Below are 26547 nucleotides of genomic sequence, written 5' to 3' on the forward strand. Positions count from 1 at the left end.
CAGTCGTAGTACCTGACATTTTCAGAGAAACATCCATCAGATTTTTATCCACTATGTCAGCGGTCCCCAAACGCAGTCGTTTGGTACCGAGCCAACATCCAAAGAAGAGCTTTGAATGTCCTTCAAGAGGCCTGGAGAACTATTCCTGAAGGCTACTTTAAGAAATGACAAGAAAGCTTTCCGTTGTCATACCAAATATTAACTTCACACCTCACTAGAATTATGCAAACTCAGTATTTGATTACATATTGTACGTCCACGTATACTTGGACATGTTTAAAAATAAAAAATGTTTCCGATTTGTCTCGCAAAATACAAAGAAATATTGGCTGGCTCAAGACTTTTCCACATTACTGTATATGCTACAAAAAAAACAACAAAAAAACAAGCTTGTATCACAGTTATCAGTGAATACACTTTGAATAGAAATATCCTTTTCCCCGACGGCCTCTTTTTTCCTTTGGTCTGCAAAAAAAATAAAGAGAGAGAGTGAGAAAAAAGAAACAGAGCAATGAAAACAGTGCATCCTTTCCCACAGTCACGTGTTCTGCAATCACCTGCTTTTTCCACTTGTAACTTCTGCTTTGGCCAAGTTTATGTGGCCTTTGACATGACCTTTAAACCCTATGGAGAACCATCTGTTTGAGGGAAAGGATGACTGACATAATGCTAACTCTACATCTATTGCTGTGTTTTATGGTTAACTAGTAAGTGTTTAAACAGAAACAAACCAAGTCCCGGAGGTACAAGTGACAACAGCACTGCAGGGCTCATTTTTAGAGTTTTTACAAATCTTTGTCCAAATAATGAGCTGACTTTTAATTTTTATAAAAGGTATTTTCAGAATCTTTACTTGAATACATCAATTTTCAAATTATGTACGGAAGCTTCAAAAGAACAATTAAAAAATTGGTTTAAACAAGAACCGTGACTACTCGAACAAAACAAATTTAAATACATCAACTTTACTTTTCTCTTCTGATAATAACCATCCATTCAAAATCCCATTTGTATAATTGCTGCTCATTGACTCTCATGATACCTCACCCACACAATTAACAGCTGAAAAGGTTACACCATGTGTCATGACCTTAAGTTGTGTGTTTTTTGTGAAGTTTTTATTAGGACTACTGACTTATACAGACTTGCACAAAAATACCTGGATGATAAAATGCTTCAGACCTGACAGATTGATTAGTCTAAGGTTAACTTTCCTGAACCAAGAGAAACGGTGCTCACAGAGGAACATGATGGCGATTTATAGTTTACCTGTAAATAATCACAACATCACCTTATATAATGACAAAAAATATTACAATCTGTGGCTTTGAGGTTCATAATCACAGAGATCTATGGACACTTACACTACGCTTTCATAAAAATAGCCTCAGACAAAGTTTCAGTTCACATCTTGCAGACTAACTGCAGCACCTTCATCTTTTGTGTATTCTGTGGCTTTTATAACACACTGTTACTTTTAATGCAGTGCCTCCACCCAGACAACATAATCAGCGAGTCAAAGTAATAGTAATCTTAATATCATTACTCATGGAAGAATACACACACATTCAATGACTACAGTACAGGAATACGATGCGGTAAGATAAGAAACACTAATTTATCTCATATGGTAGAACTATTGAAGTTGGTGAGCTGCTCTCATAAGGTAGCTTAAAACAGCAGAAATTTTTAGTAATGTAGATTTTTAGCATCTACGAAACTATTTAAATATATGTTTATAAAAGACAGACATCAAACATGGTTTTTGAATCAATGGTTTGAAGCCTCCAGTTTGGAATTTATGCCAGATATGATCATATTTTGGATGACAGAGTAGAGCTGGACAGTTTGCTAAGTGGCTAGCAGTTTTAGCTAATTTGATTAGCAGGGTGCAGCTGTAATTCAGTGATATTTGATGGGGTGCTAGCACAATACATGCTTAAAACACATGTACATGCAGAAAAACAAGCAAGTGCAACCTTAATGACTCTACCTCAACCTTTAAAGCTTCCCGTGACCTAAACCAAACTTAAACGTGACCTAAGTTCAGCTATAAAAACAGTAAAAATTAGACAAAGATACCATTTTTATTTATTTACCAGACTGCAAGCATGTTCATTTTTGAGTTTCAAGTTGTCATTTAAGGATCTATACGACTGCATTTGCTTCATTTTTTCACCTCTAGAAGTTAATGTTTTGCTTTTTTAGTGTTGTGGTACCAACAGTTTTACTTAGATTAGCTTAATGATTTTTTTCCCTCTTGAACACGTCTTTAGTGACTTAAACAACACCTGGGGACACGAGGAGCTGCTGCTGACTAGCGCTATAAAGGCGCGGGGTTCCTGGCTAGCTAGCATATTTGCCAGTTGGTCAATAATTAGTGCCGCTAGTAGTCGCTACACATCAAGTTTGTGGTGTGTATCCATTATAGTGAAATTATAGTTCAGTGGTAGTCGAGTGTTGGCAGCGTGTTGAAAGAAAGTGTCTGTCTTAGATGGGGCAGGTGTCAGAAGTCTGTACTATAGCCGGTCTCTACTCTTGCTTGTGGCCTGTCATGAAGAAGATTGAATTATAACCAGTGTTGGGACTGTAACGCGTTACTTAATAACGCGTTACAGTAACTACGTTATTATTGTGGTAACGAGCACGGTAACTAGTTATTATGCCAAAATCAGGAACGCGTTAGTCTGGGATTTAGATAGGGTCGTTACTCGTTACTTCGTGTGGTGGCTATCGCGGAGCTTCCACAGATTCAGTAACATTAGCAAGTGGTGGAGGCCAGCAGGTGGATGAGAGAAAGGGGACGCACAAGGAAGAGAGACCCGAGGCAGCCGCTGGTCCGAGTGTGAACTGAACTTCAGGTAAGAAGTTATGACCTGCAGTCTATCTGTGTCAGATATAACCCAAGTTTAGGTGGAGTTTATTTTCGTTATTCTGACTTTTTCGTACTGCGTACTAGCTAGCATGATGGAGTTTCTATACAGCTGGGTGGGTGCTATGATGTTAATGATGTTGAACTTTATTTTGTTCATAAGGTTAATTATTAGAGTTGCCAAAAAACGGAATCGTCTCGTATTCAGAGAAAATATCACGCGTTTCGTATTGAGGTGAAAAGAAACACAGCGGATGTCGCGCTAAACAACAGCAGCACGTTTAAGCTTGATCAGCTGTTGTTAGAATTTATTTAATATTAATTTCTAGTATCAGCTGATGTTTGCAGGAGCCACAGCTGTAAAAGCTGCTGGTCATGATATCTGTTTGGTTATCTGGTGAGAGGGAAACATGAAGATGAAACCAGGAGATGTCCTTACTGAATCATCAGAGCTGAACAGGTGATGGAGAAACAGGTTTACCTTTTAGGTGACATGAATGAGTTGAAGGGAAGTTATGAACTGTTTCTGAGAGACAAATAACACCAGGATCCTTTTTTACATAGCTGACAGCTGGTAACTGTGCAGGGGCGGGTCTAGCAAAGTGTTGCCAGGGGGCCAGGTAGGGCATTAACAGGGAGAGGGGGGCACAAGGAAATACGTTTCTCTCTTATTCTCATTTAAAATGTCCAGCTTTTAAAAAATAATTATCTGAGTCTTACAACAAACGATTGTATACCATCAAAACAGTGTACATCACTGTCACAACAGCGTTTGTTTTCATTCAAAGGCTTTATGATTTTTCCCTATAATGGCGGGCTGGTCTCTAGTCAAAAGACTGGCAAAGTTATGGAGGCAACACATTAACAAGAAAATTATGAATAAAACCAAAGTTACTTTCCCTAGTAACTAGTTACTTTGAAAGTAACGAGTAACTTGAAGTAACTGAGTTACTTATGATACTAGATCACTAGTTACTAGTAATGTAACTAAGTTACTAATTTAAAGTAACTTACCCAACACTGATTATAACATACTTTTCATGCTGTCTTTTTAATTTTTTTAATCTGTGTGAGTTTTGTTTTCTTTTCAGCTTTTCTTCCTTTTCTGTTCTGGCCCACTCAAAATGTCAGCATTTGACAGATGCACAAGCGACACGCAGTGAGTTTTTTTACAGACTGAGCATGTTTGTGGCAGTTGAAAGCCCCTTTTTTAGGCTCCCTGTAGGCAAATACCTCCACAAATGCGCACAACCACAACAACATAAATTAAACATTAGTGTCTGTCAATGTAATATGCGGATTATAGTCTGCAGGTCTGCATAGATTTTAAAAGAGTCTAGTTTTTCCATTTGAATGCTTCGATATAGAAGAACTAAAAGCTTGACTCACTTCACAACATAAAAGCAAAACAAAGTTTCGACTTTTTAGGATCTGTCATGTGACCCAAGTTCACTTTAAACCGTGTGTTACTGATGAGAAACAGAGATGTAATAAAGTCACAGTGTGTTTCTGACAGTTTGACACCGCCTGAGGAATGTGAAGCTGATGCCGGAGGCGATACCAGCAGGTGGATGAATGTCCATCTGTCAGCAGGCCCTACTGATCACAGCAGCCCTGCCAACTGCTCTAAGCCCGAAGAGGAATGTTTAAAAACCAGCCCGGAGAGGACAACCAGAGAGGAAGCATTATGTTGTAGGCTTTTTGGGGGAATCGTAGGTCAGCTACATTAAGTTTTGGACATGAAAATGGTTGCATCTCTTGCCTTCATTGTTTTGGAGTAAATTTTGTTGGTCCACAGATCGGAAGATATCAGATTTGGTCCAGATAACACTCTATTTTTCCTCCATTCAGTCAGACAGGCTCACAGTGTTGGTTTCTACTTCTACTTCTTTGCACCTGTAGAAATTTAATGCAGGGTTTGGAATCCCTGAAAGTCCAGCTAGTCTAAATTAGCCATAATAACTTTGATCAGTCATGTTTAACATTTGTAGAACGCTTTGGTTTGTAAATGCCAGGAAAACTTAATACATGCCCTCACCTTTGTTTTCTGCATCAGTTAATATATGTTACCATGGCAACAAGCTAAACTAAGATAATGAATATCGCAAACGTGACCTTTGGAGCATTGGTATGTCAACATCGGCAATGTGAACATGCTAACAGTCACCATATAGGTCTTAACCTAATTATAGCCTTAGACAGAGGCTAGCATGGCCACTTTCAGATTAGCTGAATTTGAACTGTATCATGTCTGAGTGTGACTGTCCCCGCCTCCCAGCAGTTACACTATTGATTGTGTCTAAAGATGCTTACATCATTCAAGATTCATGACAGCTATGCTTGAAGAAGTGACTGCTGAACAATGTGATATAGTATCCTCATCATTCCTTAATATTGAAAAGGACATGGGCAGGGATGGTCATACCAGGGGACTAGTGTACAGGGTTTATCTATGCAGGCTGAGCTGTAATGTACAGCAGCTGAATACAGCACAGAAAGTAGTGTGAAATGAATCAAAACTCTTTAATATATATCCAAGTTAACAATCTCATATGTTTTACATATATACAAAATCTCCCATGAATAATTCTGTGAATCAATTATCATGCCAAGTTCATGAACTACGTTCAGCTGCCATTGATCAAATTGCTAAAAAACTAGTAACCAGGCAGAGTAAAGGCAATACAGATACAGACTGCAAAAACTGACCCACTGTGACACCACATTTTTAGTGACGGGCTAGTAACTCGTGTCATTCACCCAATCACACACATTCATACAGCGCTTTTACCTTATACACACTCTCACTTCCACTCTGATGAATGCATTGGAGGCAGCTCAGGGTTCAGCATCTTGCCCAAGGATACGTCAATTCACAGTAGTTCTAAGCTATTATTTCTGCTTTCTCCACAAAGTGTTTTCACTGTGCTTTCCCCACTGTCCTGTCCTTTGAGTGAAATGCAGCATGGTACACACATAAACTCCTAAATTAGTTCCTTTAAATGTTTTGTGGTTCCACTTTCAAAGCACAAAAGAAGAATCTAGAAAATGTGACACTGTGTAAAATGCTTCAAGTGTAAATAGCGAAGGTCAAGGTCAGGCATTCTTTGACAACTCTTAAAATAAAAAGATTGAGGCCAAAGGTAAAGTACAAATGAGATGTTTCCAGTATTTTTTAATTTCTATGTCTGGGAGTATGCACAAGTTCTCTTGGGTCAGTGCAATGTTAATATCATCGTCAAAGGGCCAATGCAAGGCTCTGTATTGGCGTCTGTGAGCCTGTTTGTCTGTGGACTGCACTCCCACCAGTTATGCATGCCTCCTCCAAGGAAAAGTATACAGTGGGGCAAAAAAGTATTTAGTCAGCCACCGATTGTGCAAGTTCCCCCACCTAAAATGATGACAGAGGTCAGTAATTTGCACCAGAGGTACACTTCAACTGTGAGAGACAGAATGTGAAAAAAAAAATCCATGAATCCACATGGTAGGATTTGTAAAGAATTTATTCGTAAATCAGGGTGGAAAATAAGTATTTGGTCACCTCAAACAAGGAAAATCTCTGGCTCTCACAGACCTGTAACGTCTTCTGTAAGAAGCTTTTCTGTCCCCCACTCGTTACCTGTATGAATGGCACCTGTTTGAACTCATCATCTGTATAAAAGACACCTGTCCACAGCCTCAAACAGTCAGACTCCAAACTCCGCCATGGCCAAGACCAAAGAGCTTTCGAAGGACACCAGGAAAAGTATTGTAGACCTGCACCAGACTGGGAAGAGTGAATCTACAATAGGCAAGCAGCTTGGTGTGAAAAAATCAACTGTGGGAGCAATCAGCAGAAAATGGAAGACATACAAGACCACTGATAATCTCCCTCGATCTGGGGCTCCACGCAAGATCTCATCCCGTGGGGTCAAAATGATCATGAGAACGGTGAGCAAAGATCCCAGAACCACACGGGGGGACCTGGTGAATGACCTGCAGAGAGCTGGGACCAAAGTAACAAAGGTCACCATCAGTAACACACTACAACGGCAGGGAATCAAATCCCGCAGTGCCAGACGTGTTCCGCTGCTGAAGCCAGTGCATGTCCAGGCCCGTCTGAAGTTTGCCAGAGAGCACATGGATGATACAGCAGAGGATTGGGAGAATGTCATGTGGTCAGATGAAACCAAAGTAGAACGTTTTGGTATAAACTCAACTCGTCGTGTTTGGAGGACGAAGAATACTGAGTTGCATCCCAAGAACACCATACCTACTGTGAAGCATGGGGGTGGAAACATCATGCTATGGAGCTGTTTTTCTGCCAAGGGGACAGGACGACTGATCCGTGTTAAGGACAGAATGAATGGGGCCATGTATCGTGAGATTTTGAGCCAAAACCTCCTTCCATCAGTGAGAACTTTGAAGATGAAACGAGGCTGGGTCTTCCAACATGACAATGATCCAAAACACACCGCCCGGGCAACAAAGGAGTGGCTCCGTAAGAAGCATTTGAAAGTCCTGGAGTGGCCTAGCCAGTCTCCAGACCTCAACCCCATAGAAAATCTGTGGCGGGAGTTGAAAGTCCGTGTTGCTCGGCGACAGCCCCAAAACATCACTGCTCTCGAGAAGATCTGCATGGAGGAATGGGCCAAAATACCAGCTACTGTGTGTGCAAACCTGGTAAAGACCTATAGTAAACGTTTGACCTCTGTTATTGCCAACAAAGGTTATGTTACAAAGTATTGAGTTGTATTTTTGTTGTTGACCAAATACTTATTTTCCACCCTGATTTACGAATAAATTCTTTACAAATCCTACCATGTGAATTCATGGATTTTTTTTTTTCACATTCTGTCTCTCACAGTTGAAGTGTACCTCTGGTGCAAATTACTGACCTGTGTCATCATTTTAGGTGGGGGAACTTGCACAATCGGTGGCTGACTAAATACTTTTTTGCCCCACTGTAACAGGAGCAGCTACTTGGCTGTAGTGTCTGCAGCTGCCCTGACCTTAACAGAGCACTCACTCTCATTGTTGCTTTTGTATATTCTTCAGCAGGATTCCAGTTTAATATCATGCAGTAAAAAATAGGTGTATGATGGAGAAATACAGCTCCACTTAGAGTAGAGTGACTAGACGAATTGTTAAATGTGTGTTGGACGACTCATCGCAACGGCTGCTGCGAACACAGTTCTGCAGAGACTTGTTCAGTGACAGGCAAAGAATGTGAGCCAGTTCATTCTGACACTGAGGCCACATTATCCTTCTGCAGTCACTGTGTACCCTGTAATAAGGACTATGTGACCTATGACCTTTGTGAAGGATTTAAACCCAGAACCTCTAAAGTCAAGCAGCCAAAGAAAGAGGGTAAACTCTGTGGTTTTGTTAAAGATCGATGATGAAGTTCTACATATAAAAACACAGCACATAGTGTTAATCTGCTGTAAGTGTTGCAACGTCATGCTTTAAAGTTTTGCCCTGATTTCAGGTTGAAAAAGTCTGGATGACCTCGTCTGCGAGTGTTTGAGCCTTCTTACCAAATCAAATTATGACCTCAAAAGAGGCTCACTCCAAACAAGCACACTAAACAAAAACATGTCCCATCACTCAGTTTTGTTTAGAGCACATTTTTCTAAGAGATTTGAAAGGTGTTACAGAAAATGTCATCTCCAAAGGTCAAAGGCCAAACGCTACTGACAGATTTATCCTCTTTACATTTCATCAGGAAGAGTCAGTCACTTGTATGCCTGGAATGGTTAGTCAATGATTTGTTGACCTTGACCTCTGCTACAGGTCAGTTCCTTCCAAGCATTTTAAAGAATTCAACTAAAGCACAGTCTCATTTCCTTTAATGTCCCTAAAAACACGAGTTCAATTCCTAACTTTAGAAGCACATTTTATAGATTGTTTCTATATTGGATGCGCTAACTTGCAAACTATCATTTTCTGAAGACGATCTGAAAATAAAACTGTGAGTTGGTGATCATTGTTTGGAAGTTTGATTCAATTCTGAGCAATACTCCAGGAGAAATGGCGATTCTAGTAAATCATGGACCAAAACGAACAAACTTATGAGATAAGAAAAAAATCCAGCAAAGACCTGACACAGGACCTGAGAGACACAGCTATCATTCAGTCGATCCATTTATTGTTAATTAAAGCCTCATCACAAATGGTCCCAGTGGATGGGTAGCTGTCAGGAAGCAATGCTTAAGGAAGGGGAACTGAGAGAAAAAGCTGAGTTGTGCCAAAAAACCTCCCCACAAGACTGAAAATTAGTGGCAACTGATCTGATGGAGTGATGAATCCAAATGTGAAGTTTTTGGTTCAGTAAGTAAGGATGAGCTCAGGAGAGAGGTACAATAGTGAGTATCTACAGTCATCTGTAAAACACGATGCTGGCTCCTTCCATTGTTTGGGACTATATTTGAACCAGTGGTGTTGGGGATCTTTCAAAATTTATGGAAATATGAACAAAGAAATGTGCCATCAGATTTTAATCCACCATGTAATACCATGTTGAAAGCATCTGACTGGCAGTGGCTTTTTCAGCAAGACAATGATCCCAAACACTGCCAATGCAGTAAAAGCATACCTGGATAGAAAAACACACAATGGAACATTTATCAGTCACGGATTGGCCTCCCCAGACCCGGCATCTCAACATGAATAAAGAGTGTGGGATCATCTCGACAGAGAACAGAACAAAAATCAGCCAACATCCAAAGAAGAGCTTTGAATGTCCTTCAAGAAGCCTGGAGAACTATTCCTGAAGACAACTTAAAGAAATTAGAAGAAAGATCACCCGAGAGAGTTCAGGCTGTGTTGAAGAATAAAAATTGCTACAATTGTACAAACTCTGTTTTTGCCTTAACATACTGTATTTCCATCCATTTTTGCACACGTTCCAATAACTCACTCTGACTATTTCCCATTTTCCGAGCAAAATATAAAGAAATGAGTGATTCAAAACTTTTGCACAGTAATGTAAATCTGATATAGTAATTGATTTAAGAATATTTTGGCGATCGTGAGAGACTTTGATATAGATGACCATTTACTTATGATTTAGCAAGACTATAATTAAACAAAAAGAAAATCCCCTGCTCTGTGATCAGTCCATCCATCCACTAATGCTCATTTACTGCTATTTTAATCCATTATGTTATGCAGATACGATCAACCCTTACAGACATTTAGACGATGAATGTATTTTACCACAAGATACTTTAAACATGCCTTCTTAAATCGCATAAACTCAATGCTCCTGAAACTTCTCTCATCTCATAATAAATCATTGCAGTAAAACCGTTCACTCCACCATTCTCTCAAAGCTGCATGCACAGGATCATTCTGCAAACGCAGTGCAAATAACACAGGTGTAATTGCTGTCTTGTGACTTTGCAGTTGAAAAGTTTTAGCAAAAACTTGGTGCTTAGCAGCACAACGTGTAGGGAAAAAGGGGCTGATCCAGCCTCCGCCAGCTGTTTCTTTCTTTCTTCACTGTTTCTGCAGTGTGAAGGGCTTGTCGGTGTTTTCCAGCAGTCCCTCCCTTCTGCAAAGCTTCCCAGGTGTAACGGCTGACCTGCCAGATTGAACCACATCAAACCTCACGAGCAGGAAGCTTTCCTTCACTGTTATTACTGAGATAAAGACCCTGTGTTCAGCACTGCGCTATTGTCATCCAGCCCGCCACAAATTTATGTTTATATGTCTCCCAAGAAAATTGTAAGAAAATAGAGACAGCTTCTAAAAAAAACAGAAAAAAGTTTGTATTAATATTTTTATTTTCTTTTGTACTGTTTATGTTACTTTGTGTTCCACACACAAAAGCTCAGGAAAGGCAAACCACCATCTTCAGCCACAGATCTTCATCTCTCTTCATCTCTTTGACCTGTTTCTACACCACCTTTCCAGTAAGTGCCTCTGCTGCTTCCCGCTAACTACTAGCTTTGCTTGTCTCAAAGAGTAAAATCTGAGTCTATCCTTCTTTCACTTCTGCCTCTTCCTCACCGTGAAATATTCTTCCCAGGCGGTACCGGCAGTTTCCACCAACATTAACCATCAGACATGAAAGCTTTGCTCTGACTGGAAAATAACACAGCAAAGTCTCAGGTCTAATTATGCTGGTTTAGTTTATGACCTGGCAGCTCATGTCCATTATCTTCCCCTCCAGCCTTTAAACTTCACCTTGCTCATCACTTCCCAAACCAGGTGGGGATCAGTGCAGTCTTCACTTTTCTTTTTTCTGATGGTTCTCCAGACTGCCTGTTCTCATTCCCAGGCCAGCTAAGAGAATCACATTCGCATCATGTCTCACTCTTAACTTGTTAGGTATAAAAATGTAGTTGCTTTCTTAGAAGCCTTTCATCTCTCTTCAAGTACACCTTTAAAACGTGCTGGGTTAGAGCTGAGTACTTTTTGGATTTATGAAAAAACAAAATAAAACAGAGCATTCTGGATGAGAAACTTTTGATGTCTGCCACCTTTGTGCCTAACTATATAGACTGCTAGTGATACTAAAAACACAGCAAGTGATATTATTTGGCACATAACTGCATAAAAATCCTCCAAACTTCAAAACTTAGAGGATTAAAGATCAAGCCTTGCAAGCAGCTGGTAACATCGACCTGTCACTCGTGTGCAGATTAGGCAGTTTTAACAGGTGAGTAAGAAGAGGGAAAATTAGTAACCAAAGGTTTTTTTTAAAAATTATTTTCATGTACACTTCTACTGTACAGGTGGGTATTTTAACGTGTCTCTAAGACTGACCATTCCATGAACTGCAGTCTTTGGCACCTCTGCACAAACACATGCTAGCTGTTTGATCTATGCCATCCATTTGGACCATGAATTAAAAAGAATAATAATTACTTCTTGACATGACTAAGATAGAAACAATGTTTTTATGTTGTATGTCATGCTTATTGTAAATGAATCCTGCAGGGTAACTTATAAAAGCAAACTTTGTCTATAAAACATAGTCATATTTGGCTTTCCTGTTATGCAGAATTTACATATTTCTAGAGACAGTTACATTGTTCCATTGCACTTTGAATAAAGTAAGGTGCTATGGATGGCACACGCTAAAGTGGTTCTGTGAGTTTTAGACTCCGTAAGCGCTTTAGTAAGTGCTTTGTTAAGCATGCTCATTACTCACTCTGAAGCCTAAAATAATGCTGATTTCAGAACACTAGACCACATCCAGCTAAGCTTCTCAGACTAATGAACACACACGGCATCAAACTGATTGCATTTATATGCTTGGTGTATTATGCAGAGTTAGAGAGCTTGCATGTATATTTTCTGGGACTGTTGTGGAGGGCTGCACTGCTGAACTGAATTCAGTATTGAACTGAATTAAGTATTAGTATGTGTCTAGTTATATGCTTTATGTAATTTTTCTATTAATATTGTTATTGACATTATTATTGTTATTACGCAGCTTTCCACAACAGTCCCAGTTTCTCATGTGACTCCTTAGGAAAATTAATTGCCCACTCCTGCCTTCAGCAATATAATTAGAGAGGCATTTCATTGGTCCAACATAGCCAGGCATATAAAAAATGAACTTCAGTTACAGGAAAAGAAAAACTAATTGCCACCACAGAGTCTAAATCCACAAACAAAGCTGCCTGCCAACTACTGAAGAAAAGATTTGTCACAGAATGTACTTTGACGTGACACTGTAGAAAAATCACAGCTGCTGTTAGCAAAATGAAAGCAGTCTCAGTCCCATTCATCATTGATAATGGGAAAACCTGCACTTTTCCTACGGACAGCACAATAAGAACGTTTTGAAATAGAGGTTTGGATGCCAATGATCAAATAGTTAACTGTAATATTGTGTAAATGCATAGCTGATTTCACAGTCATGCTGATTGCCTTCATTTTTCTTATCTTAAAGACCCACTAAACATGTGAGCAAGTATCAGAGACAGAACTAGAAGCGATTGCCTTTGCAGAAATGGACATTCCCGGCATTTCTGAAGCTGCTGTTTCTGTGAGAGCGGAAATGATCCGTGACTGAAAACGCCGAGCTCCCGAGCAGTTAGCCTCTCAGATGTGAGCTTATCATCAGCTGTTAAGAGCAGTGTGAATTCCTCAGGCCTCTGGCTGCAGCCCGGAGCATTGTTGAGCTGATAGGAAGAGAGGGTGGACTGCAGGTGCAGATGTGGGCCTTACATCCAAAGCATGTGATGATTAGACCGAGAGGATCCGTGTTACTACTCGTGTGAGAGAAGGATGTCATCCATCAGCGAAAAACAGAGCGGGAGACGTCAGATGAATAAAGGAGTGATGTCAAGCATGACTCAGAGTTTGCAGAAACACATTTTGATAGAAGTGTTTGGCTTGGGTGTGTCTCTCTGTTATTGCCTAATTGTGGAAATGATGGCGATCCAGTCAGCAGCTTGCAAAATTTACTTTGATTCAACAATCAACTTAACTAACTCGTGTATGTAATACTACTTCATGTTTCACTTATGCTCGGTTTTGGTTGCAGTTTCCCATGATGAGTATTTATAAGCCGCTGGATGTCAGGCTGTCAAGATGATTTACAATTTCAGGACTTGGACATTAGACAAATTTAGATTTTATGGTTATGGTATTTCTATTTTTAATAAGTTACTTCAGGACAGGAAGCTGTAACACTGCACGCCCGCTGGTCGTATGTGGTTGACTTTCAGCTGGTGGCGGGAGTTGTCCTTTTATTAACAGCTAAGCTGGCTGAGCGGTGGAGCAGCTGCAGCACAGCATTTGTCTTGTAGTGTTATGTAGTCTTACCAAGTTTCTGAGGAACAGCACGGTTACCAGGCTGCCACAATATCTCCCACCGGACAGTCGAGAGGAACTTCCCAGAAGATCAAATCTATTCAAAAGAAACAGAAATAGGGTGTAGCTGTGGGTGCGTTGTGGATGCACACTATCATGTCAAAAACCACTTGCTTGACGGTCAAAACTAGAGGAGAAGTCAAATCAAGGAAAGAAAAACAAGAAGCGCACACCTCTGCAGAGGCAACTCACTCTCTGGGGAGCATTTACTTTTAAGGGAATAACGCTGTATTTAGTACATATTCATTTTGTTTTCGCCTTTCTGTTTAAATGCGCTTTAAGAAGTTTGCAGTGCAGCAAAAATCAGATAAGAGCGACGTGACAGATGTTTACTTTGATTACACAAACATTATGTAGGAGTAGATATTGATTAAGTAAATAAGTGGACACGAATAACGTGAACTTAATATGTAGCATTATAATACGGTATATGTCTAACTGGCTGGCAACACTCTCTTTAAAGGTGTAACAAATTTGGGGATCAGCTTAAAAGTAAGGCAGATGTGAAATGTAAAAGTGAGGTAAAATGTGATATTTAGAATCCCCATATCCTCGTAAAACCCCGCTATTAATTTTTGTCCTCTGTTGGGGGATATGAGACTGAGACCGCTACACCAAGCACCTTTTATGCAACCTATATGACATCCTGGGCTTCCATATTTTATGGCCACAAGGAAGGTTAAGTGATACTTCTATTGCTTAGACTCAAATTTCTTCAATTTGAGGATCTTAACTTTAGTAAGAGTTCAGAAATGCACCCCATTCAAAGTGAAACTTGTATTCAGTGTCCTTTGTAGTGGATAGCGGGACTTATAGCTCACATTTTTAACCATGAGGAAGCAGAGGGCAGGATGAGGCAGAAAGGATTTTACTCAGGACGGGGAGTCAGTCTGTCAGAGAAGAAGGTGGAGGAGGGCCAGACATCAGAGCAGGAAGGTGAGTGCTCAGTTGACATATTAGCTTTTGAGGAGTCTAAGCTGGCACCGACTGTCTGTAATAATAAGAACTGTTTAATGTAGGGCTCTGAAGGTTTGGGGGGAAATACACACCAGCTCAGAGTTTGATTTCTTCTTTTATCCTGTGGATTTATGAATTTATTAATATCTATGCTAAAATGCATTAAACTGTAGGTCTTCTGTCTTTATCAATTCAGTTTCAATCATACTGGAATTGGGTTGCAAATATTTTGAAAACAGGACATTACTACCCAAAATCACCACAAAGGACGTCCTCTCATTACATTGAACAGAAAACAGGCAACCAGGTTTTAGAAAAATAAAGTCAGAGCTCACAAACAAGGGGGTGGTGCTCATCACTGAACTGAAAGTAGCATTAATACCATACTGAAACTGGGTTGATTTGTTTTTAATGACACATGAAAACAGGACAATGCTGCAGTATTTAAACTGAAAAATACTTAAACTGACAACCCATCACCTGACAGTGATGGGTTGGAGGTTAGAGTCCACTTCCACAGTTATGTACAAAATATTTCTCTGCCCCACTAAGCCATTATGTGATCAAACAAGACCTGATGTCCAGAAGATATTAAAGACATTTTGTGAAAGTTTGACCTTATTTGACCTTGAAGAACAGGTTAGAGGTCCGAAGTAACGTGATATTAAAAATCCACATATCCATATCATTGCCCGTATGCCCATATGGTGCCAATACAAACAATGGCAGTAAAAACATAGTTTTAAATAGCTCTATACAGCATTATTATCTCTTTACCGATCAATCATACTTGATATTTTTAATCTTTTTCCAGTAATTTAAGTTGACTATACACACGGCTTTTTGTCATTTTCCAACCAATAAATTAATAATTAAGTTGACACTGAAGACCTTGATGGACTTAAGCCAAATTTGAATGGTGTCATGGTTGTTGACAGAGTGTTTTGTGTTATTTATAGTCATTGATTTCATTATTTATGATTTTCTCTTGGTGTCTGCTTCTGTGCGCCTCCAATGCTCCATGTTCCACGTTCCCTGTCTTCTCAGTCAGTGTCATGTCTGTGTCTTTGGGATTCCTGGTTCTTAGGTTTTGTCCCTTTGCCTTCCATGTTTAGTGTGTCACATCTCTAGTGTAGGGTTTGTTCTTTCTATGTTTAGTCATCTGTCTTCCCTCTCAGCCGTGTCTTGTGGTTAGTTCTCGGTCGCCGTGCTTGTCCTGTGTTTCCTGGTTTACTTTGACAGTGGGGGAGCCTATCCCAGATGCCACAGAGTAAGAAGTGGGGTACACCCTGGATACACCTCTAGTCTGTCACAGTACTCTTTAAGTGATTTTGCTTACATAAATTTATCACAAAAAGACAATTTTTAGAAGATCAGTTTGATTCGAGTTCAGCTGATCGCAAAGATCACACCTACACATGCTGTTATTCCCTATTACTTACACTATCCAACCACTAGAAGGGGCATTCTTTCACACTCATTTTAGAGAAGATCCTTTACACAATTACACTGACTAAGAACTGTGTACACATGTCAGGCTGAAAGAAAAAGTCTTAATCTACCTTCCAATGTTTCACAGTAATCTAGATTTTCAGGGTAAATAGAGGAAGGAATTCACAATATGCACGAAAGTTCTGCTTTTGTTGTTTCTCTGTTAGACGGCAGTGTGTTGAAATGTTGCATTTTGTTGTAACTCGGATATGAACACGGAAGAGCTGAACGTTTACCCCATATAGCAGAACAGTAAGTTCGCGAGCGAGTTTGGGATTTGTTAAGACAAATCCATGAGACCTGAGTGTTTGAAGGCCTGTATCATACTCAGTGTACTATACGGGCGTTTCTGTAAACTGTATTTTAGGATTTCCGAAGGTGAAGGACCTGTGATGAATGTTTAGAGGGAACAAATGATCTAAATACCAACTTCTCGTCTGAATGAAGCCAGCGTTGTTGCTGTTGTTCTCATTTGTCTCCTTCAGGGACTCCACTGAAGTCTTGTTGGAGACAGCGGCCTCATCATCAGTTTTGACTTCCACAGTGGACTCCACAGGTGCAGGAGGCTCAGCTACATCCGCTTTGGGCTTGTCCTCAGAGCTGTCTGGAGCGGGAGCAGGAGCTGGAGTTGCAGACTCAGTGCTGGGATCAGCAACAGATTTATCAGTCTCAGCTGTAAAGGACAACAAAAGCAGAAAGCACAGCTGTTTTTTGTGGTTCTCAAGATAAAAAACAGTGATTAAAATAAATGGAAACTGAAACAATGTGGATAAGTAGAATAAACACACGGACTGAGTTTGAAAATACTGGAATGCCCCTGTATTTGTGTCATACCTTTTCGACAGAATGTTAAACTTTTGCAATAAGTTAATTGTGTGAAATTCTTGAAACATTTCTTCATTTTTTCCTTTAAATCTAGATGACATTGCAGAACCGCTGTTTGAATTATTTAGGTGCCCCATAATCACAGCATTTCCACTTAAACAGCCTGAAGTAGTTTGTCCTCAGGCATGATATTTCTTGGGCAAAAGCATTTGAGGGGGCCACCATGTTGGTAATGATGCAGCTGATTAGTGATCACTTCCTAATGAGCCACAGCCATGCAGCTGTTGGAGGCTGTGGGAAAGTAGGGCGGCCCCATTATTATCTGACCCAGTCTTAGGGAGAGGGAAAGGAGAAATTAGGAAAAGAGGAAGATGGCTGTTCTTCAAGACGTAATTGTGGAATGACTAAGCTGGCTGGTCAGTCGTTATTCGAGCCTTTGCTAAGCTATTCTTCACAGGTGGATTCCTGGCATGAATCAGCCTCTAACTACTATTTCGTTTGGGTTTTAAACATGAAGCCAATGCGCAACTCTTTGCTTTTTTTTCAACTGCCACCAGGGGGCAACACATCTATTTGCAAACAACAGGTCTAACGTTCTCAGTACTTCTTCATCACCACTCTCAAAGCAAACATCACGTCTGTAGAGCTCGTTCTTGACATGAAACCATGCTGCTGCTCACTGATAATCACCTCTCTTCTTAACCTTGGCTTCAACAACTAGCTTCATGGTATGATTCTTCAGTTTTATCTTCTGTAGTGACGCAGCTCTGCACATCCATTCTCCATTCCTCAGGCATGATCTCTCCCTCCAGAACTGTGTTAAACATCCTGGTTAAACGTATCTTCATACCGTCCATCTGGACCAGCTGCCTCTTCCACTCCTCTGCAAGTCCTCTGCACTTCCTGATTCACTGTCCTCCATCCGTCGTCCTTTTTCTCTCATTTCCCTTAATTATTAGCTCCTCAAAGTACTCTTTCTCAACATACTCTCTTCACTTTTTATAAGAGTTCAATGTCTATCCTTAACCACCCTAATCTGCTGCACATCCTTTCCAGTTTGAGCTCTGCCTAGCCGATCTTTACAAGCCTTTTTCTCATTTCTGTTCAGCCCCACATACAGCTCACCATAAGCCTTTACCTTAAGAGTAAAATATAGTATAAAGTGAGGAATACCTTGTAATTGAAAAAGCTGCACATGTACAGTTCTCCGATAAAAACAAACAAAAAAAAAAATTATAACTTGGTTTTTTCCTACTTGTGGAAGGCTGTCGGTCTACTGTTTACCTCAGCTGTCAATGTTGGGTGAGAAACTTTATTCACTCTGGAAAAGGACTCTAAAACTATGTGAAAGGAGTGCAATGTGAATCAGCTCACTTTTGACCATGGCAGCCATACCGAGTTGAATTGTTGCTGGGGATATTCTGAGCTGTTGGTAAGTGCTACTGTTTTAGCTACTGTTAGCCTCTGTTAGCTGTTGTTAGCTTGTGTTACCTGCTGTTTGCCAGCATTAGTGAAACCTTTGAAGTGGGTCTAAAATTGCTGGACTCCACCACTAATTAAATAAAATTTCATATGACGTGAGTATGTAACTGTTTATCAGAGGAAAGGTGAGATTTTTAGGATACTCAAGCCTAATATTAACTGACATAATGTTAGCCTATAGCCAGCTGGTGTTTTTATATAGCAAACTTGTCAGCTGTCTGGAGACAGTAAGATTACATGTCTAATCTACTGAGAATAAGAACGTGCAATAATATCTGTAATTAATTAGCATTTGTGTTAGAGCCCTGACTTCAATTCAGTAGATGAGATTTTAGGTGAGGAGGAAAAGGATCAAAAGACCTCGCCTCTAATGATAAACCATAGTTATTATGCTTAATATCTTGAGTTTAAAGTTTGAGGCACAACTTACTACATATGTGGCCGGTTTTTAGCCGCAAATATAAAATGCCATTAGTAAGAAGCGAGGAGTCATTCCTGGCCACTGAATTCAAATATGGTGGGGCAGCTTCCACAAACCACAAACCCACTGCTATGTATTTTTAATAGATTTATTATAAGTTTATGAGAATGCATCGGTTTGTTGGAAGATGTAATAACACAGTGAAATGTGAAACCTAGCTGACATGTATACCAGTCAACTAGGTTTCATTTGACCAGATTCCATTTGGCATTGTAGTTATGTTACAAAGTTACACGGGACATTTACGTAGGATTTTGGGCATAAATATTTTTTTGAGTGCAGCAAAAGCAGCTGGTTAACAGCAGCTTGGATTTGTGTTTCCATTCAAGCACAGTATTGACTTACTCACAGTACAGTACAATCACTATTTAAATATTTACATAAAAAAAGGGGGAAAAAAGTGCTTCTCGTCAAGTTAACACATATAGTCTGATTCTAAATGCTGAAAAATAGAAGCACGTGTGTTCGATTTTTCAGTGGGATGGCTGAAAAAAGCACCTCAAACACTTCCTGTAGATATACCAAGCTATTATACCCACATTTGAGCAAATTATTGTGCGTTTCTAGACTGATGGCAGTTTTTATACATGCTGCCTTTCAGGTCAAGGGCTGTGCAGAGTAACTTGCTATCAAACTGACCTTTGATTGGTTCATTTCAGAGAGAGCCAGGACAGTTGCTTTCCTTGCTTTTGCTGTCAATTGTGAGTAAATCCTGCCTGCTTTGATTTGATGCTTAAACACACCGACAACACGTGAGTAACTATTGCTTATTTCTGGCTTTCTGTGTGAGCGTTATTTGATCTGTATATTTGAGATGTATCCACGGTTAAAACACAGTTTTCTGTTTAAAAATGGCCACTGTACAGAGAAAAAAAGAGAAGTATTTGTGATCGGTCCAAATACAAATGATAAATAATGTTGCCAACTCACTGGCCAGAGGAGTACTCGGTCCTGATAAAAGATCATAATGGGTGATAAGAGTCAGCTTTTGTGTCATTAGTTAAATCTTTCTATATAAAATAGCTGTACAGCAATTTTGATCCTGAAGAAAAATATTAAACCCAACCAAAATAAACTGTAACAAATGCACCGTTTGAATCAGTATGCAATATTTCTGGAAGTGCAAAGCTCTCTCAGTGGTCAGCAAGACAAGACAAGTGAAAAGTCTCCTAAAAACGTCAGCCCATACCCCTTTTGCACGACACGCAGTTTGCAAAAGTCACAACAATGTGCTTATCTCAATGTGTGGCTTTAAGATGCCTGTCAATGTGAGCCGCAGTCATTATTTTCTGCTACTCAGGGTCTGTGTTAGATCTGTGTCTGTGCACCGCTCTGCACAAGATTATACACCACTCTATCTGACATGCAAGAAAATAGGCTGATCTTGAGCTACACCTCAATAGTGTGAATGCCTGTGAGGCATTCACACTATTGAGACCCTGTTTCTCTTTATTCTTTATCCTTTATTATTCTAGTTGCTCCATTTCTTAACTACTCCCTCAGTTTTCAGTCGATTTTCACCGTTCAAACTTTAAACTGTTCTGCTATTTCTGCTATATCTTTTGGTGATGATAACTTTTATACTTTTTCAGATATTCAGCCTTTTATGCCATTTTTTGGCCCATTTGCTAACAGGGACCACATTATCAGTGTGATCACTAGTTTTGCTTGCTGGGCTGAGCCACGTTTTAGCTCAGTGAGAGGGGCAGTCGTTCTCTGACCAGGAGGCCCGGGATCGAATCCCGCTTATGGCAACATTTTTTTCAGTTAACACTTCCACTGTTTAAACTCTTTTCCACACAAATTTCAGCTTTTCACCTCTTTTTGCAACATTTTCAGTTTTTCACTACTTTTCAGCACAAATTCCAGCTTCTTAAGCTGTTTTTAGCACAAACTTCAGCTTCTTTTCCTCTTTTCAGCAGAAAGTCTGCTGATTCCCCTCTTATCAGCAGTCGGATGCGCAGCTGCCGTGAGCTCTGGTGGCAAGGGTTCGAGTACATGTGACAGATGCTGCACATCTTCCCTGCTTACATGTAATCTGCTTTCAGCAGAGTTCAGCTTCTACACAGTGTTTTCAACAGATAGCTCTCCTTCTTCTGCTGTCTTCAGATTCCACTACACGGCATTCACACTGCATTTTTGCAGGAAATGCAACTTTTTCTAGTTTGCTTTCAAGAGGTCTTTTTTTTGCCTCATATGCTGTATTTCCATTTATGATTGTGGATTTTTCATTAAATTGCTGCACCTGTTTCCAGTAAAATACAGAAGAAGCAACGACGGGCACAAGATTTTTTACACAGTACTATGTCATAAACTACCTATATGGAAATGACATGTGTTTAGCAGGCTTCAATTTCCAAAGCCTGAAAAGGGCGTATATGCTTGTTTCCTCTCACACCGAATTCAACTATTGCCCCCCCAAAATCAACTTTGCCTTCTTCAAATTTAAAATGATTTTTTCAAGCCCTAAAATAGTAGATATAAAAAAAAAATTTAAACAAACAATGAAACTAACTTGCTGTCTTGACACCTCTTTTGCCCACAAAACCAACAGTAGCAGTTCCCCAAATGTCTGCAAGTGAGTGTACATTTCTAGTAGGTGCTACAGATTCTTGTCACAGAGATTAGACAACATTAGTATCAAACGCAGATGGCAAAATTTCATTTTTACTGTCACACGAGAGGGGGAAACAAACAAAAAGCAGACCCTTTTCACAACAACTGGGACAAGACATTGTTGGGGAAGGCAGAGAGACACGCCACAATGTCACACAAGGAGAATACTAGGATCGGACAAACTTTATTCATTTACAAGGAAACGAAAATATTAAAGCAACAACATTTTAATGAGCAAGTGCATGACAAAAAGGGAACAATGTTGTATATAAAAGTCACAGAAGAGCAAAAGCTCATCTCCATGATTCCCTGCACAAAGGCTTAGGGATACAGCTTTCCACAACCTCAGGATTTATTTATTTATTAGATCTTGCATCTACTTGGGTAAAGGGAAACTAACCATACTCCTTGTTTCTTAACTTAGCTCCCATTTCCATCAAGTGGTGGGCTAAAGTACTGCAGGGCATCTGTTGTGGGAGCTTTTTTTAAACTAGAAAACTTTGTTAGCTGTGCACACACACATTTCAGAATACTGGAGAACTGTGTGAGTCAGACTGGTGTGTATTGCATCAGATTTTCCCTCTAAACAAACTGACTTCATTTCATATTTTAAGTTTCGTGTTAACCGTTAAGTCAACGTCTGAGTCATGTACACATAAAGATTTCACTATTTCAATATTTACAGCATCCGTGGATGTTGCTACGGTAACGTGTGAGGAGCGGTGTCACGAACAGGACTTCCTTTTTGTTCTCTTAACACATCTTAAGAAAGAGGAAGTGGCAAACACCGTTATACACTCACACCATTTTTAATCCACCAAACACATGCTGTTTATCTGAGTTTCACACACGCGGAAACCATTTTCTTTAACACATCATAACAGGAAAGGCGCTGGTGTGAAAAATTCAAAGTGAATTATTGGTACAATATCAAAAAACCGTTGTTGAAGTTGTGAGTAAAATCTGGGTTTCCTATTGTGACAAGTCAAATATTGTGAAAAAGATCCAGACAGGTTTGTTCTTACCTTTCTGCTCCTCCTGTGCTTCGGGTTTAACTTCATCTGCGCCTCCTGGCTTTGCCTCCAGTTCTTCTGGCTCTTTCGCAGTAGTTTCTGTACTTTCGAAGGTTTTCAGACCTGAAAAATATTCAGACAGGAAAAATGTTTATTTATTCAGATGGAGGAACCTGGTTCAAAAAACAGAACGATGTTATATTTAAGGCGACACATTGTCTCCAGCCAATAACTGACCATTTTGAGGTGCGGTATCAACAGGCGCCACGGTGCTGAGAGGGATGTTGACTTCATCTTGTCTGGAGGAAAAATCAACTGAGTAGCGCTGAGGAGATCCAGAACACAGGGGAACGCATTAGTGCCTTTATTTAAATGTTTTTCTTTACATGCAACACAGATCCCTGGCTTAAACTGAGCAACAAAAGCTGCAGTTATATGACCATGATACCACACATTTTGAAAAAATCTTTGGACCAAACAAGGATATCAGTTCCCCGCACACTCCCAGTCTTTATGAATAAATCGCTGTCTGTACCTACATGTTTAGCAAACAGTATGAAACCCAGTCAAACCATTCTTTGTTGGGTATTGAATGTAGAGCTTCTTTACTTACTCTTCTTCTTTTCTTTGTCACGTAACAGACAAGTAAAAATGCCACAACCACGAGGATGATAATGACTACAATGATGATACCTGAAGGAGGAAATACAATTCATGTTTAGAGTGAAGCACATCTGCCAACACTGTGGCTATGCACTGTGACCCACAGACCTCCAAGTAAAGACCTACACTCACAGGACACTTCATTAGTTACACTATGCAATCAGTGATGCCTTGATTCTCCGAGGCGTAGATTCAACAGGGTGCTGAGAACATTCCTCAGAAGTTTCTGGTCCATTCTGACATTTATACAAAGCAGGATGGATCCATGCTTTTATAGCATATTGCTGACCCTACCACCAGAACGCCACAGATCAGGTAGCATTTTTCAAATTCAGTTTTCGAGTTTTGTTGAGTTGTGCAAACTGTAACTTCACTTTCCTGTTCTTATACAACAGGAGTGGCACCTGATGGGGCCTCCTGCTGCCGTTGCCCTTCTGCTTCAAGATTTAATGTGTTGTGCATTCAGAGACGCTCTTCTGCACACCTTGTGTCGAGCACAAACTGATAGTTTGAGTTGCTTTTCCCTGCAGTCAATCTATTATCCTCTCCTTCTCCCAGAGTACTGCCGCTCACTAGATATTTTCTGTTTTTCAGATCATTCTATGTAAACCCTAGAGATGGTTGTGTGGGGAAAATCCCACCAGATCAGCAGTTGTCCCAAATACTCAATCCTGCCCCAACAATCACGTGACATTTAAAGTCACTTAAATAAAACTTTCTTCCCATTCTGACGCTCTCTTGTTCATGCACATGCCTAAATGCATTGAGTTGCTGTCATGTGATTGGCTGAGCAGATATTTGATCGATGAGCAGAAGAACAGGTGGACTTAATGAAGTGGCATGTGACTGTAGATTTACACACTAGATTTGACAGAAAGGTTCTAGCCTCTGTGAGGCACAGACATGCTGACGTATGTTTAACTCACCAGTTTTGTCAGAGCCAGCTGTCTTTGGACTGGACGTGGAACCTGTGAGATATACAAGACGCTTGTATGAAATAAAAAACCTGCCAATGAGTTGTCATAAAACGTTAGTCTATCCATAATCCAATCGAAAAACACCCACAGCTGACATTAAGGATATTCATATTCATTTGCACTTTTGTTTCAAGCAATTTCAAGCAACTCTTTCCTCTAGCTCAGGGAAACTCATTTAAGATCAAGGGCCACAAAGATGTCCAGTGGACCAAATTCGTATCTTTGCTAGGCCAATTCTGGCCTCTGGAACTTATGTTTGCCTCCATCATTCTTGTTTTATTCCTGCAGAAAATATCTGGATGTTTAGCTGCAAAACGTGCCTCGATGCAAGCACGCCAGGGTTTATCTGAGGTTTTCCACTAAAAACGGTTGCATGACGAGGCTGTGAGCTAAATGAGGAGAACTGCAAAATCGTGCGAACCTTTTCAATTGGATTGTTGCAACAACTGTTTCATCTGTTTGATCTGCAGATGAAGGGTTTATTACAATCAACACAGTTATTGGCATGCAGAGAGCTATGAATAATCATGCTGATTTTGGTAATGTAAGAAATCAGTCCCAGCTTACTCTTCGGGAATGTGCCTTTTGTGGTTTGAGATGCCACAGGACCACCCGGTGCAGGTGTGGTTTGAGGTTTTGTGGTCCTTTTAGTTTCAGTGACAGTCTGACTGCTGGGATTTGCTCTACCTGTAGTAGCAACACTTGTTGCGCTGTTTCCTACAACAAAACAATCAAAACATTTTTTTTATGTTAAGAAAAATAAGAAACTGTGAAGTTTGGACCATTTACAAGGGTTAAAATATCTGAAAGAACTGCTTTACAGTATAGGCTTTATTGTAAAAGGAGTTCAGATAATAGCTCTCACCAGAAGATTCAGTGCTGACGTTCATTTCAGTACTTGAGTTGCTTGTCTTGATGGTAGTTTGATCATAATTGATGGTCGTGTTCATTGTGCTGGTGTTGGTAATGAAGGTGGTGGTGTTGGTGATGAAGGTGCTGGTGGTGTTGGTGATGGAGGTGATAAGATCTGTCTCAAGTATTGTTTTGTTTGCTATGGCGGTCCCCACAACCAAACCTACACAAAAAATAAATATAATGTTCTAATAGGTCAAAACAATATATCAAACCTGATTACCTTATCATTAAATTCAGTTTCAGCATACCTTTTTTGGCCTTTCTATGCATTTCCTCTTGTCTTTCCCCAGTTCCTTTTACCCAACACGCATTAGACCCACTGTTTCAGAGTGCCTTATCATTTAACACAGTATGAAACTCACAGGTAGTACAATACACACCTATAAAACGTCCACTTTCAGCTCATAATCTTAAAAAAATACGACATATATATAGCAAGAAAATAACTTTAATACAATGCATTAACAACTTGGGAAATTACTCCCCAGATGTTACAAAAACTTTCATTTCTACACATTTCTACAGCCATATGTGAAATCGTGCACAAAAGCACTACAGCAGGATATAAGACCTAGTTCCCATTATATAAAACACACGCAGCCTTATTGAACTGAATCTTCCTGTGTGTTAAGGCAGCGTGCCCGAGAACCTTTTTATGCACACAGTGGTTTAAGTGCAACGTACAACACTCTCACATTTAATCTGCGAAAACAATGTTCTGTCAGATTATGTGATTTTATTAAATTCACATTGTAAAAATTACGATCTGAACCCAGATGGAAGAATTTCTATTGAGGGACACACCCCATTCTCATTCACACACACACACACACACACACACACACACACACACACACACACACACACACACACATTATATATATATATATATATATATATATATATATATATATATATATATATATATATATATATATATATATATATATATATATATATATATAATATCTGTATGTATAATATAATATAATATAAACAGTCTTACCCAGCATAAAGAAGAAACTTGATGGCATTGTAAGTCTGTTGGATGGCAGCAGCAGCTGGAAAAGCCAAACAGAAATAAATATAAAGTATCCGTATTTATATGCCTCCTGTCTAAAGGTTGTGCTTTCATATGCAGCGGTTCTTCCTTAATGCTTCAGAGCATTGCATGCCTGTACAGAAAAAAGAGGATCAACCAAAACTCTGACCACATTACTTGAAATAGCGGCGTTGCTCAAACGCCGTAGACGAGAAGAAACGTTGTTGCTCTGTTGCTTCAGAGGCGACTCTCTTCGCAGACCTGCTGCCACAAAACTCTGTTTGTTCCCCATAAACCTAAAGCTGTGAACAACAAAGCAGAGTGACACCTGTTGCCGACTGTGAGCGAACATCTCACTTCAGATTCACCTCTTTAGACCTGGGAACTTATGTTTCGGT

General features: G+C 39.8%; 1 protein-coding gene across 2 annotated transcripts; it reads right to left on the reverse strand.

The window, feature by feature from the left end:
- LOC113024348 (uncharacterized) lies at positions 1 to 26282 on the reverse strand. Of its 2 annotated transcripts, none has more exons than XM_080303009.1 (10): positions 26114 to 26280; positions 25058 to 25267; positions 24760 to 24909; positions 24142 to 24183; positions 23166 to 23245; positions 22790 to 22877; positions 22565 to 22675; positions 16566 to 16808; positions 13640 to 13724; positions 1 to 465 (listed from the first exon to the last, which is right to left on the reverse strand). In XM_080303009.1, exons 1-9 carry the CDS (start codon positions 26139 to 26141, stop codon positions 13663 to 13665), a joined length of 1014 nt encoding a protein of 337 aa, XP_080159135.1. In that variant the 5' UTR covers positions 26142 to 26280; the 3' UTR covers positions 1 to 465; positions 13640 to 13662. The 2 variants fall into 2 exon arrangements, 1 of the variants encoding a protein (XP_080159135.1); XR_013909711.1 differs by having other exon boundaries at positions 414 to 465; positions 16562 to 16808; positions 26114 to 26282.
- Between the last annotated feature and the right edge of the window lie 265 nt (positions 26283 to 26547).

The sequence above is a fragment of the Astatotilapia calliptera genome, chromosome 6 (assembly GCF_964374335.1).
Source record: "Astatotilapia calliptera chromosome 6, fAstCal68.1, whole genome shotgun sequence".
Classification (NCBI taxonomy): Eukaryota; Metazoa; Chordata; class Actinopteri; order Cichliformes; family Cichlidae; genus Astatotilapia; species Astatotilapia calliptera.